Source organism: Syngnathoides biaculeatus, chromosome 15, assembly GCF_019802595.1.
Source record: "Syngnathoides biaculeatus isolate LvHL_M chromosome 15, ASM1980259v1, whole genome shotgun sequence".
NCBI classification, from domain to species: domain Eukaryota; kingdom Metazoa; phylum Chordata; class Actinopteri; order Syngnathiformes; family Syngnathidae; genus Syngnathoides; species Syngnathoides biaculeatus.
In genome coordinates, this window is record NC_084654.1 from 1,458,042 (window position 1) to 1,472,500 (window position 14,459).

At 41.9% G+C, this 14,459-nt stretch overlaps 1 protein-coding gene across 9 annotated transcripts in view; it reads left to right on the plus strand.

Moving 5' to 3' along the window:
• Positions 1-14,459, plus strand: part of dicer1 (dicer 1, ribonuclease type III) — a 266,759-nt gene that overhangs the window by 148,035 nt on the left and 104,265 nt on the right. The window contains exon 18 of one of the 9 annotated variants that reach the window (XR_009798317.1): positions 7,232-7,340. The exons of 7 other annotated variants lie outside the window; for them this stretch is intronic. Coding sequence is in view for 1 of the 2 variants with exons in the window: in XM_061842866.1 (XP_061698850.1) it covers positions 51-168 (118 nt within the window). In the remaining variant the exon portion in view is untranslated. Of the gene's footprint in view, positions 1-50; positions 321-7,231; positions 7,341-14,459 lie in introns of those variants that run through there. One more of the 9 variants, XM_061842866.1, reaches the window with a different exon arrangement.

Genomic DNA, 14,459 nt, shown 5'->3' on the forward strand with positions numbered 1-14,459 from the left:
ATTTTACGTACCATGGCTTCCATTCATCCATTTGCTACTGCTTATCCGAGGTTGGATCGTAGGGGGAGTAGGTTAAGCAGGGACGCCCACACTTCCCTCTCCCCACCAACTTTATCCAGCTCTTTTGGAGTGATCCCAAGGCATTCCCAGGCCAGCCAAGAGACGTAATCCTTCCAGCATATTCTGGGTTGTCCCCGAAATCTCTTCCCAGTGGGACATGCCTGGAAAACTTCACCAAGGAAGCATCCGGTAGGCATCTGAATCGGATGCCCTAGTCAACTAATCTAGCTCCTGTCAATGCAGAGGAGCAGTGTTTCTACTCTGACCGCCGATGACTGAGGATCTGACCCTGTCTCTAAGTTAATTTCTGAATTGAATTGTCATTCAAAAACTGCATTTTTTTCCTTTGGTTGTTGCTGACTGATATTAAAATTGGTTTTATGATTTGAAACCTAGTATGTGATAGATATGTAAAAAAAGAAATCAAGAGGGAGTCTCATTCATGGGACTGTAAAAGCTTTCTGACTAAAGGTAATCAACATATATTCGTCTGGAATAATCGCAAAGCCTTTAATAAACCTTGAGGACTCAAGGGTCCCCACAATGAGAGTCTGATGTTACACGTTATCTATCTAAGATGAGTCTGTCCCATGCCATCATTTTTTAAATAGTTTTTGGGGGCATTAGATATTTACAGTACTAAATCAAAACACACACGACAAGCTTAAAAATAAACTAGCTTTTAGATTCAAATATACTGTGAACGATGGCGAGGCAGAATAAATGTCTTGCCGTGTCAAATAATGATGTGATCAATCGGATTGGTAAATTATGACATGAAAACTGATCAGTAAATGCTAAATATTGTGCCATTCCAATAAGGCTAACTAATCAGATCGGTGTAAAGTCTAGTTCCCAGTGTGTAGTCCTTTGCGTGGAGATGGATGTTATTCTTTATCTGTTATATCCATCCATCCATTTTGTGGGTTACTGCCACCAGTTCCCTCGTCACTAAGGGCACCACTATTGCCTTCACCATCCACATTTTCTCATGTTCCTACTTATGTCCATGGTATTTTTCCAGTTTTATGGGCTCCTTTTTCCAGATGTTGCTTTCTCTTGGATTGGTGCAGTTATCACAACCATCCTCTTCTGATGTTTAGCAACCACCACTAAGTCATGCTGGTTTGCCATCACCAGTTTGCCAGTCTGGAGCTGAAAGTTCCACCGGATCTTTGGTGGTGTCTGACATCGTCACTCTGGGAACTCCAGTCCATGTTTGTTACGGATGTTCCAGTAGTAGTTTTATTCTTGTTCCCAAGTGATGCCGCTCCACGTATGCCGTGCCTGCCAACATCTTATACCCTACTGCAGTGGTGTCAATCGTACCGCCAGGAGGCCGATCAGACCCACAAACTGGTTTAATCCTGCCGCGAGGTGATTTTGTAATGTATAAAACTATGGCATGGTCATGGACTCAAAAATGAGTTGCAATTTTTCAATAGAAGAAACTGCTGTTCTTATTGTGTTCACTGGATGGCATGAGAGCAATTGTGTTCAGCAAGCAAACTGTTTATACTGGGGCAGAGCAAGTAGGTCAATCGCACAGTCTGGATGAGCTGCGTTTGTGTTCTACCCGTCCTATTTATTACGGCTTCTACAGAACTTTTAACGTGTGTTTTGGTCTTCTCATTGCCCCAATACGTTTCTGTCAAAAAGATAAGTGGACGCAGAGTGCAGTGTTCCAACAAAAATTATTATCCACCTGTTTATTCACAGAAGTCAATAGGAGAGCTGTATGTTTGGTGTGTTCAAAGCATGTTGCAGTGTTGAAGGTATTAAACTTTCGTCGTCACGATTTGAGTTTTCATGCCGACAAATAGGACAACTTTCAAGGACAGCAGAGAAGAGAGAAGATGAACTGTTGGCACATCTAAAGAAACAGCAGTCTGTGTTTCATCACAGCAGAGACATCAGTGACGCTGCTGTGAACGATAGCTAACTCATTGTTAATGAAATCGCAGTGGATTCAAAACCGTTTAACCATGGTCCATTTATAAAAACATGCATGATGGAGATTGTGTGGCCTGAAATGTGCCAGGCTTTTGCTCATATATACCTGACAAAAAACACGGTTGCAGACCGGATTTCTCATCTTTCAGTGGATTTGGACAGCTAATTACAGAGCACAAAATAATTAATTTATTGTGCGTTTTCAGTTGCAATCAATGAAAGCTCACACAGTACAGAAGTTGCACAACTGTCTGTTTTCATCCGCGGACTTGATGACACAGTGGCCTTCATCGAGGAGTTTGTGGAGATGGAGCCAATGAAATCAACAAGGACAAAAGCTAATATTTTCACCTCACTTGTCGTAGTACTGAACAGGGTCACAGTTGACTGGTCCCCCACTGTCAGCCTGGCTACAGATGGTGCGCCCACAATGATGGGGGAAAAACGGGTGTTGTGACAACGTGCAGAGAGAGAGTGCAATCTCCAAATGGAGGATGTTATTTTTGGAGTTTTCTCTGTATTTTGCACCAGAAGACTGTGTCTTGCAAATAATTAAAAATGGATAACTTCATGATGGTGGTCCTCAATTTATTTTATCTGATCTAGAAGCCTAGGTGGGGTAGTTAAGATGCGGTGCTTTGCTGAGGCGTTTCTTTGATTTACGAGAAGGAATTGGACAGTTCATGGAAGAAAAGGGCAAATCAGTGTTAGAATTTCATTCTGCAGAATGGATGCAGGACCTTGCATTTATGGTGGATGTTCCAGAGCACCTGAATAAATTAAACTACTACAAGGGCACAACAAAGTTATTATGCAGTATTATGACAGTATTTGCTCTTCTTGCACTTGTTTGGGGAACAGTGATGGTATATTTCTGCCTGAGAAATGACACACTGATAGTTCTGTGATATGCTACTTGGAATAATTGAGGCATTGTGTTCTTTAGCTGTATTTATTATCTGGCCTGATAAGATCAAGATAGAAATTGTTGGCCTTATTTCTAAGTGGCATGTGTAGAAAACTGGTCATTGCTCATTACCTGTCCTATACAGTCCCAACACTGAAGCACGGTGCTTGCAGTCTCATGTTGCGGGTGTGCTTTTCAGCTGCAGGGACAGGAAGACTGGTTCCAATCAAAGAAAATATGAATGTGGGCAAGTACAGGCATATCCTGGACAAAAACCTTCTCCAGAGTGCTTAGAACCTCAGACAATGACCCCATTCACAAAGCTAAAACACCAAAGGAGCTAACTCCGTGACTGTTTGTGATTGGTCCAGCCAGAGCAATGATTTAAACACAATCTAGCATCTCTGGAAAAAGTGTAAAAGGTTGTCCACCAACATTCACCATCCAACCTATCACAATGAGAGAGGATTTGCAAGGAAAAATGGCAGATAATCCCAAATGAATTTGAAGACCTTGTTGAATCATTCCCCAAAAGACTCGTGGCAGTATTAGCTCAAAAAAGTGCTTCTAAGAAATATTGAGCCAAGGGTCTTAATACTAATAATGTCTGTGATCATTTTCTTTTTAAAAAATTTAATGATTGTTTTTTCGATCAATATGGACTTTCGAATGCCCATCAATATGGAAAAATTTAATTTAAATTTTTTTTGACAATGGCTACAATATGAGAGTGGGAAAATTTAAGGGGGTCTGAATTCGTTCCGTACCCATTGTATACCCTTTGTTGCCAGTGACAATCAAACATTTTCTGTAAATTTTCCATCCATCCATCCATTTTCTACCGCTTTTCCGGGTGAGGTCGTGTGGGAAGTAGCTTCAGCAGGGATACCCAGATTTCCCTTTCCCCAGCCACTTCTTCCAGGTCTTCTATAGGGATCCCGAGACGTTCCCATGCCAGCCGAGAGACATACCGTAATTTCTCGAGTATAATGCGCCCTGAAGTATAATGCGAAGTGTAAATGCGAAGTATAATGACCTAAAAAAATCAGGAAAACACTTTCACCAATGTACAATGCGCACCAAGAATTTGCCGCTACCCATATGCTCAGAATATTAGGAATGATCTATATTCATATTTTGTTAGGTTTGTACTTGTATTGTTTTTCAAAAAACTGTCTGTACAACAATCATTAATAATAATTTGCATGTGCTGGTGTAGCGGTAATATAATCTCGGGACAGGCCACATGCTTGTTCTGGTACCTGTAATTGTCAGAACAGAATCCATCAACCAACTAAAAGAAATGCTCAATGATGGCACAACATTTTATTAATATTATTAACACATATTTCAGTCTTAAAAATATAAACTCTTTAACATTGTTTATTATACACTGCATTAAATATTTGTGCATACTGAACTCCTCCACTTGGGGGCAGGATCTCATCACCGACCCGGAGAGGGCATGCTAAAGCCTTCAAAAGAAGCATGACTCATCTCCAATCTGAAAAAGAGCCATAGTAGCTTTATTTGGTGCATCACTGTGGAACTCATCATTGATGACTTGAAATATTTTTTTTATTCCCAAGCGTTTGGGTTGCGCAGCGCAACCTCTTCCCTTCCATTGGGCTCCAATCCATAGCATCTTTCACTATGGTGTCAGGTGGGTATCAAAACAATGTGAGCTTAAACTATGTAGAAACGAGTGTAATGGGCTCATTTAAAAAAAAAAAAAAACAAGCATTTCAATTGTGTGTGCTCTCATGTTTTTTTTTTTTTTTTTTAATGTCCCCATGACGCTCGTATTACATAATTTGAGCTCACATTGTTTTGGACTGCGGCACGACTTCCGGGTTGCTGGCATCATCAGCACGAGTTTCTTTTAAAAGCAGCTGCACAACTAGCTGTTGTAGTCGACATTTTTGTCTTAGTTTAAGTTTAAACAATCTCATGGGCAGTCTTTTCTGATCTTTGGTGTAGTAGCAAATAGCATGCTATGCAAAAAAATCATAAAATGTAATTTCGCCCCCCCAGGAGGTCAGAGTTCAGGTTGGTGGCATGCATTACCGTAATGTATATAAATATAAGACATTTAATATCATATCAAAATGTATATTTATACGTTATTTTACCACGCTATGTACCTGTATACAACTATACAATGTAATTGTATTTTTTATTTTTCATCCATACCTAAATATAATGCACTCTATTAACTTTTTGAAAATATTTTTGGAATAATTTGCGCATTATTTTCGAGAAATTATGGTCGTCTCTTCACCGTGTCCTGAGTCGTCCCCGGGATCACTTTCCGTTGGGCATGCCCGGAACACCTCACCCGGGAGGCGTCTGGAAGCATCTGAATCAAATGCCCCAGCCACTTCATCTAGCCCCTCTCAATGTGGAGGAGCAGCGGCTCGACACTGAGCTCCTCCCGGATGACCGAGCTTCTCAATCTATCTTTAAAGGAGAGCCCGGACACCCTGTAGAGGAAACTCATTTTGGCTGCTTGTATCCGAGATCTTTTCTTTTGGTCACGACCCAGAGCTCATGCCCATAGGTGATGGTAGGAATGTTGATTGACTGGTAAATTGAGAGCTTCGCCTTTCGACTTAGCTCCCTTTTACCACAACGGACCGATACAAAATCCGCATCACTGCAGGCACTGCACCAATACGTCTGTTGATCTCCTACTCCATTCTTCCCTCACTCGTGAACAAGACTCCGATACTTGAACTCTTCCACTTGAGGGCAGGATCTCATCGTCGATCTGGAGAGGGCACACCACCCTTTTCCGACTGAGGACCATGGTCTCAGATTTGGAAGTGCTGATTCTCATCCCAGCCGCTTCACACTCGTTTACTGTGAACCACTCCAGTAAGAGTTGGAGATCACGGATTGATGAAGCCAACAGAACCATATCATCTACAAAGAGTATAGGTTTAAGTTTCTTTAAGTTTTCACTTTTTCAAACACTATTGCTGGGATTTGCCCCATTCCTCCATGCAAATCTCCTCTAGAGTAGTGATGTTGTGGGACTGTCACTGGGCAATACAGACTTTTCCACTCCCTCCAAAGATTTTGCATACGGGTAAGATCTGGAGAGTGGCCAAGCCTCTCCAGGAACTTGAAATGCTTCTCATGAAGCCAGTCCTTCGTTGCCTGGGTGAAGTCTTTGGGATCATCGTCATGCTGAAACACCTAGCCATATTTCATCTTCATTGCCCTTTCTGATGGAAGGAGGTTTTCACTCAAAATCTCACAATACAATCCATTCATTCTTTCCTTTACATGGAACTGTCGTCCATTTGCCTTTGTGGAACAACAGCCCCAAAGCATGTTTCCACCCCCATGCTTCACAGTAGTTATGGGTTTCTATGTATTCTTCACATTAATCTACCGACCTATTACAGATGAAGTCCTTCCCAGCCTGATGCAGGTCTACAATTTTGTTTCTGGTGTCTTTTCACAGCTCTTTGATCTAGGCCATAGTGGAATTTGGAGTGTCACTGAGATTGTGTCGAGAATCAGAAACATCTTTATTTTACCAACTATGTGAATAAGCAATTTGTCTTTTTGGTATGACAACAGACATGCAATTAACAGAGAATATTTTTGAGATAAAGACATTGAGGTAAAATAATTGAGTAATAGAAGGTTGCTCGTCATCGAGTAATGCCAGTACTTTAAAAAAAAAATGACAATTGCAAAAAACAGATGGTTCTCTTGCAATCAGAGCAGTTTGAATGACTAATAGAGCAATATCCATGTCCATATGCAATGACCATTGTACAAACGGCACCAAGACTTCAAGAAATGTATGCAATTTAAAGTGACTAGGAGTGCGATCATCTGGGACAATGTCGATCATGCAAATGTTGCAGATAATCATTAGTCGATTCTGCAAGTGGTGCAGATGGAATTTAGGCACATGAGTGGCCACTATTGATCAACAGCAGATATGCAAATAGTCCACTGTGGTGAGACTACTAAAGAGATTCCACAAGTACCTTATAAATGGGCCAAGAGAAATATCACAACAAACTCAAGACCAAAAAATTGGCATTGGATTATAAATTAGCTGTTTAAGAAGTAAGACGGAAGAAACTGTTGACATGTCTGTCATTTTTAGTTTGCATTGTTCAGTACACATACCGTGGCAAGAAGGTGGAAAAGCTGGAGACTCTTAGTTTTGCATGCTCTTGTCTTAGTTCTTGCAGTGTGCAAGTCCTCAAGGGTGGTTGGTGGGGTCTCAACATTCTTTTCAGCAGTATTGTCTGTTGCAGTCGAGGTTTCTTTTTTTTTTTGTAGTACCACCAAACCAAACTGTGATGGAAGAAAAAAGGGCTGATTTGATGACCGACCGCTCTGTAGAACTGCCTCAACAGCAGATGTTTTTGATGCTGATGAGTTCAAACAGGTATCATCAATACAGGTAACGAGTGAAGGACACAGGACCTTCTTAAAGAAGAGGTTACAGGTTGTTGAGAGACAGAAATCTTCCTGATTTGTAGGTGACCAAATGTTCATTTTCCACCACAATTTACTTTTCTTTTTCTTTCGGCTTGTCCCGTTAGAGGATTGCCACAGCGTGTCATCTTTTTCCATTTAAGCCTATCTCGTGCATCCTCCTCTCAAACACCCACTGTCCCCATGTCCTCCCTCACAACATTCATCAACCTTTTCTTTGGTCTTCCTTGTGCTCTTTTGCCTGGCAGCTCCATCCTCAGCACCCTTTTGTCAACATACTCACTCTCTTGCCTCTGAACATGTCCAAACCATCGAAGTCTTCTTTCTCTCACCTTGTCTCCAAGACATCCAACTTTGGCTGTCCTTTTAATCCTATCCAACCTGTTCAAGACCAAGAGAGAACCTCAACATCTTCATTTCTGCTACCTCAAGTTCTGCTTCCTGTTGTTTCTTCAGGGGCACAGTCTCTAATCCATACATCATGCCCAGCCTCCACTGTTTTATAAATTTTGCCTTTCATCCTGGCGGTTACTTTTCTGTCACATAGAACACCAGACACCTTCCGCCAACTGTTCCACCCCGCTTGGACCCGTTTCTTCACTTCCTTACCATCCCCATCGCTCTGTATTGTTGACCCCAAGTATATGAAGTCGTTCACCTTCGCTATGTCTTCTCCCTGAGCTTCCCTCTTCCTCCTCCGCTCCTCTCATTCACGCACATATATTCTGTTTTACTACGGCTAATCTTCATTCCTCTCCTTTCCAGTGCTCCATCTTTCTAACTGTTCCTCAGCCTGTTTCCTGCTTTCACCGCAGATCACAATATCATCTGCGAACATCATGGTCCAAGGGGAATCCAGTCTCACCTCGTCTGTCAGCCTATCCATTACTACCGCAAACAGGAAGGGGCTCAGCGCGGAACCCGAATGCAGTCCCACCTCTACCTTAAATTCTTGTGACACACCTAAGGCACATCTCACCGCTATTCTGCTACCATTTTACGTGTCCTGTACTATTGTAACATATTTCTCCGCCACACCAGACTTGCGCATGCAGTACCATAGTTCCTCTCTTGGTACTCTGTCATAGGCTTTGTCTAGGTCTACAAAGATACAATGTAGGCAAATAGTGCATCTGTGGTACTCTTTCTAGGCATGAAACCATACTGTTGCTCGCAGATACTTCTGTCCTGAGTCTAGCCCCCACTACTCTTTCCCATAACTTCATTGTATGGCTCATCATCTTTATTCCTCTGTAGTTTCCACAGTTCTGAATGTCGCCTTTGTTCTTAAAAATGGAGACGAGCACACTTTTCCTCCATTCTTCAGACATCTTCTCTCCTGCTAGTATTCTATTGAATAGGTGGGTCAAAAACTCCACAGCCACCTCACCAAATTGCTTTCATAACTCCACTGGTATGTCATCGGGACCAACTGTCTTCCCATTTTTCATTCTGTTCAATGCCTTTCTAACTTCTCCCATACTAATCAGTAGGGTTAGCCACTTCCTGGTCATTCACGCTTGCCTCTTCTATTCTACCTTCTCTCCCATTTTTTTTCATTCATTAACTTCTCAAAGTACTCTTTCCATCGACGTAGTACACTACTGGCACCAGTCAACATATTTCCATTGCTATCCTGAATCACCTTTACTTGCTGCCCATCCTTCCTATCTCTATCCCTCTTTTTGGCCAACCTGTAGAGCTCCTTTTCTCCTTCTTTCATATTCAACCTGTAGTACATTTTGTGATATGCCTCTTGTTTAGCCTTCGCCACCTCTACCTTTGCCCTTTGACACATCTCAATGTATTGCTTATGCCTCTCCTCAGTCCTCTCCGTGTCCCACTTCTTCTTCTCTAATCTCTTACCTTGCATGACTCCTTGTATTTTGGGGTTCCACCACCAACTCTCCTTCTTCCCTTTCCTACCAGAAGACACCCCAAGTTATCTCCTGCCTGCCTCTCTGAATACCTTGGCAGTAGTATTCCAGTCTTCTGGGAGCTCTTCCTGTCCATTCTTCCTTTCTCAACTTCCACCACCTGATTCTCTGCTCTACCTTTGTCTTTTTAGTCTTCCTGCTCACTACAAGAATCATCCTACACACCACCATCCTATGCTGTCGAGCTACACTCTCCCCCACCACAACCTTACAGTCAGTAACCTCCTTCAGATTACACCCTCTGCACAAAATATAATCCACCTGCGTCCTTCCACCTCCACTCTTGTAAGTCACTCTGTTCCACTCTCTTCTGGAAATAAGTGTTCACCACTGCCAATTCCATCCTTTTTGCGAAGTCTACCACCATCTGCCCCTCAGGTTCCTTTGCTGAATGCCGTACTTTCCCATCACTTCTTCATCGCCACTGTTTCCTTCGCCCACATGTCCATTGAAATCTGCACCAATTACAACTCTCTCTCTCTCTAGGATATTTAGGATTACTTCCTTTAGTTCATTCCAGAATTTCTTTCAACTCTTCCAGGGTAATTTACTTAATTGGTTTAAAATAAAGCAGTTATTTTTCTTGATTTATTTTGTCTAATTTTCTTTCATAAGTAAGGTGTACCTGTCATGAAAATTACAGGCCTCCTCTTTTAAGTGGGAGAACTTGCACAATTGGTGGCTGACGTTTTTGCCACCCTGAATTTGTCTTATCGTAGGTTGTTTCATGAATTGTTTGCATTTCGGTGTCTTGTTTTCAATGCAAATTTCTCTACACTTGATACGTGAAGAACACCAGCTTTAAAACACTAGAATCCCATGCAAAAGATTTCAGTTACACATGCACAAAATTCTCACGTTCTGCTCTCTAAAAAAAGCTTATTCGCTAGAGGCGCTGTGGTCGATTTTTGCACCGAGTGTCACCATCAACACTTCCGCTTTTCGATAAGCAACCCACAAAATGGCAGACAAAATGTTGTCATCTCTTGTAGATTGTGGATCAAAGTGTCTTGAGCACAAGTGGGTACGCCTGTCAACATTGAACACGTCAACATAGCCAGTGGAATCTTTCCCACCCCTTCTCACAAGGTGCTTCCATCGAGCTACGTCTCTGGGATGTTTAGGCCACTTGAACCAACGCACAGCTGACATCCATGGATATCTTTTGACACTCTTACGACTATCAGATGTGCATTGAGCTGCAGCACACATGAAGCCCATGGTAAAGAAGGTAAAATATGATTTTACACTGTAAAAACGTGCCTAACACCGGTGAACAGAAACGTGCAGACGAAACCGGAAGTATATATGGTGACAATTACCCTGCAGTGCCTCTATCGAAAGAGCTTTCCCGGGAGAGCAGAACGTGAGAATTGTTGGTACCCACTTTGTCAGACTAAACTCGAATCTGACAGACGTCATCATTTTTTTTTTTTTTAAATGAACAAAGAAAACCAGTCGTTTCTGAACTGTGGTTCAACAGAATTATTTAAAAAAACATACTCATACTACAGGCCTTGAGAAAAACAATCCCCCTATTAACAATAGAAAATTTGACCATTAAGACCTGTTCAAGTAAGGTGTGTCCTCTCATTCCTATCACAGGTTTCTTCAAATGTGTAATCAGTCAGTCCGACGATTTAAAGTGACAACCGCTGAGCTCTGTGTTGACTTCTATACCACACTTAACATAGGCCTGAGAAAGCAAAGAAGAAAGTTGTCTCAAGAGAAAAGACAAGTATACACAAGCATGTTAGGGGTAAAGATAAAAAGTCCATCTCCACACTGCTTGATGTTCATGTGATCATCATGCTGCCTGGGTGGTCACCTTGATTGCAAGCTCTCAGTTTTTCTTTCATCTTTGGAGACATTATGCGACTTACTTACATTAGTAAAGACTTGCTAAACATTAGGAATTCCACTCCAGACTTTCTTTCACCAACCTTTAAAAAAGTTTTTCTATGAGTTACCTTGGAGTGGTTTGATTTACGGCGTACGGAGGCTATGCCACGGGGAAACAAGCCAGTGTATCGGTCAAGCAACAGAAGAAAGGTTTCCCAATGCTGCTTCCATCGATTCACCTGGCGTCTATGCTCTTTAATCAATAAAATGTACAAATTTCTTCTTTTCACAAAGACTAATCAAGGGGGAGAAAATACTTTATGCTTCTACATCAACAACAAAAAATATATATCCACATCTGAGTTCAAAACACATTGCAGTCCGGACTTTTGAGTCGTCACTGTTTTTTAACTGTAAGACACTCTCCCTCTTCTCCTCACGGGTGAATGGATTTACAGCTGATGGGCACACCAGGTATAATTGTCCCACAATCACCACCTCATCCACATGCAGCATTAGGCCTGGGATGCCCTAAAGATGTCCTCTTTGCTACTCTTCTCTCTCTGCACAAAACACTGCACCTCATTCGACAAGAAGTGGAGCGGTTGGAGGTTTGGTGGCGCGGGTACAACCTGGGGTTGAAGACCCTCTATACTGTAGAGTCGGTCGTGGACTTCAAAGAGACCTTCAACACAGTGGCCTAACACTAACTGCCCTGTATTGAAACCTTTTTCTTGGACTTACAGTCTCTCAGGATCAGAAGTGGGAGACAACCATCAAGTCCATCCTTTAAAAAGCCAATCAGAGAATGCATTTCCTGCCACAAGAACTGATAAGGCAGTTCTACACAGAATTCATCGAATCAGTCCCGTGTTCAACCTTGTCTGGTTTAGTGCCGCCACAAAATTGGAAAAGCTCCAATGGCAGTGAACAATAATTCTTCCCGAAAAAATCATTGGTAGCCCACTCGGTACACTTGAGTACTTGCATGCTGCCAGAACTAATACAAGCTTGCAAAAACTTGTTGGACCTGCCACGTCCTGGTCACCACTTTTTCCAGCTCCTTCACTCAGGTAGGCGCAAAACATCAATCCAAAGTAAAACAAGCAGACATTCCATTAGATTTTTCCCTCTATCTTTTATATTCCTAGAGGGTAAGAAGAGTAACTTTTCGTGATGATGTTTTTATGTTATTCTCCCAATGGCTGTCTGTTGTCATTATAAAACCATCCGTTTAATCCAACACCCTGTAAAAAGACATAACCCCGTCAACACAATTGTTACTCGACAGGTATACCATATTGTGGCACGCTTTAGAAAATTTTCAAACCATCTTCGAGGTTGTGAATCCCCTTTGCAGCTTCAGGTTCATCATCACACTTTTTGCTTCCTTATTCTGCAATCTGCAAAAGCGAAAGCAAAACCTTCCTCCTCCACAGTCACCGGGCTGTTTTTCTGCAATCTGCTGTCCACAAAGCAAATGCAGCTCCATTTTCTTACAATCCTCTTATTTTACATCTTCCTCTTCAGTTTGGGTGCTCCGGGTGCAGCTTTAAAGGTCTAATCCCGAAGAAATATTATATTTGTCTATCATACAAATGTAGCTAAAATTTAATTAAAAAATATTAAAAAAAAAAAAAAACTATCAACACAACAGAAATTAAATAAATTAGCATCAAAGTCAGTCTCAAGATTTTATTCGAAACGTCACTTAGATTTGGCAAGTTCCGTAACTCCCTGGAATGTGACGTCACGTCAAGACAACAGTTAGACAGAGGGTGAAAAAGCTAGCAAAGATGGTGAGGAAGTGTATTGTATATGACTGTTCTGCGTGAAACGCTGACGGAGTCAGCATACATGAATGGCTGAAAGATGAACAGATGGGCAGTATGTATACCTATACAGATATAAATGTCAGCTAATATCCGTATCCATGTGATGTTTAGGAGGTGACAAAATTTGGACACTGTATAAAGTTAGTGTAGTGTTAACGTTATACGGCGCTGTGAAGCCATGAGTGATGTATGAAAGGACATCGGAGATTGTTTCTCACTGCAGTTGGACGAATCCAGTGACGTGAGTGTCACAGCCCAGGTGTACATTTTCATTTGTATGGTGTTTGGTGATCATCATGAACTCAGATAGTTACAAAAAATATTTAAAGTTAATTATTTTTTGTAAAATTGGGTCATGCGGTTATGCAAGGCACACAAACATACATTTACACATAAAGAATGCTCAGTATACTTTAAAATAAATGTTTCACATTTTTGTAGTGGGTAGATCTTTGTGACTTCGTCATTCTTCAAAAAAAAAAAAAAAAGTCCACCCCCCCACTCAATCGCGAGAGGCTGGATGCTTGTGAAGTAGATCTAGAAAATATGGTCGGAAGGGCCACATTGAATGCGTTTGTCAAAGTAAGAAATCTCAAACACGCAGGCCATATATATATAAGGAGCAGAAGAGAAGTGGGGAAAATAAGAGGAAATGTGTGGATAAGATGAAACATGATGAAGATGACGTGAGTGACTCTGAGTCAGAGGAAGAACCTGTCCATATATATTCCATCCATCCATCCATCCATTTTCTTCACCGGGGAGTGCTGGAGTCTATCCCAGCTGTCAACAGGCCGGAGGCGGGGTACACCCTGAACTGGTGGCCAGCCAATCGCAGGGCACATTGAGACAAACAGCTGCACTCACAATCGCACCGAGGGGCAATTTAGAGTGTCCAATTAATGTTGCATGTTTTTGGAATGTGGGAGGAAACCGCAGTGCCTGGAGAAACCCACGCAGGCCCGGGGAGAGCATGCAAACTCCACACAGGTGGGTCTGGGATTGAACTCAGGACGTAAGAACTATGAGGCCAACACTTTACCAACTGAGTCACCGTGCCGCCCTCCATATATATATATATATATATATATATATATCTTATTGACGAAAATCACACAGTCACAGGGATTGCATACTATTGTGACTCACAAAGAACTATACTGATACAACAGGCTCTCCCCTTTGGGGTTACCTCTGCTCCAGTACTATTTCAACAGGCAATGGACCAGATCCCAAGTGGGCTTTCAGGGGTTCAGTATTACCTGGACGATTTGATTATTATAAAGGCAGAGGAGGAGTTCCATTTACAGAACCTGAATGAGTCCTTACAACGTGAGTTTTTCCAGCCTTCTGTGGAATACCTCGGTCATGTGATTGACAGCAAAGGTGTCCACAAGGCACCGTCCAAGGTGAAGGCTGTTGTGGAAGCTCCATCTCCCAGAACTTTGAGTCAGT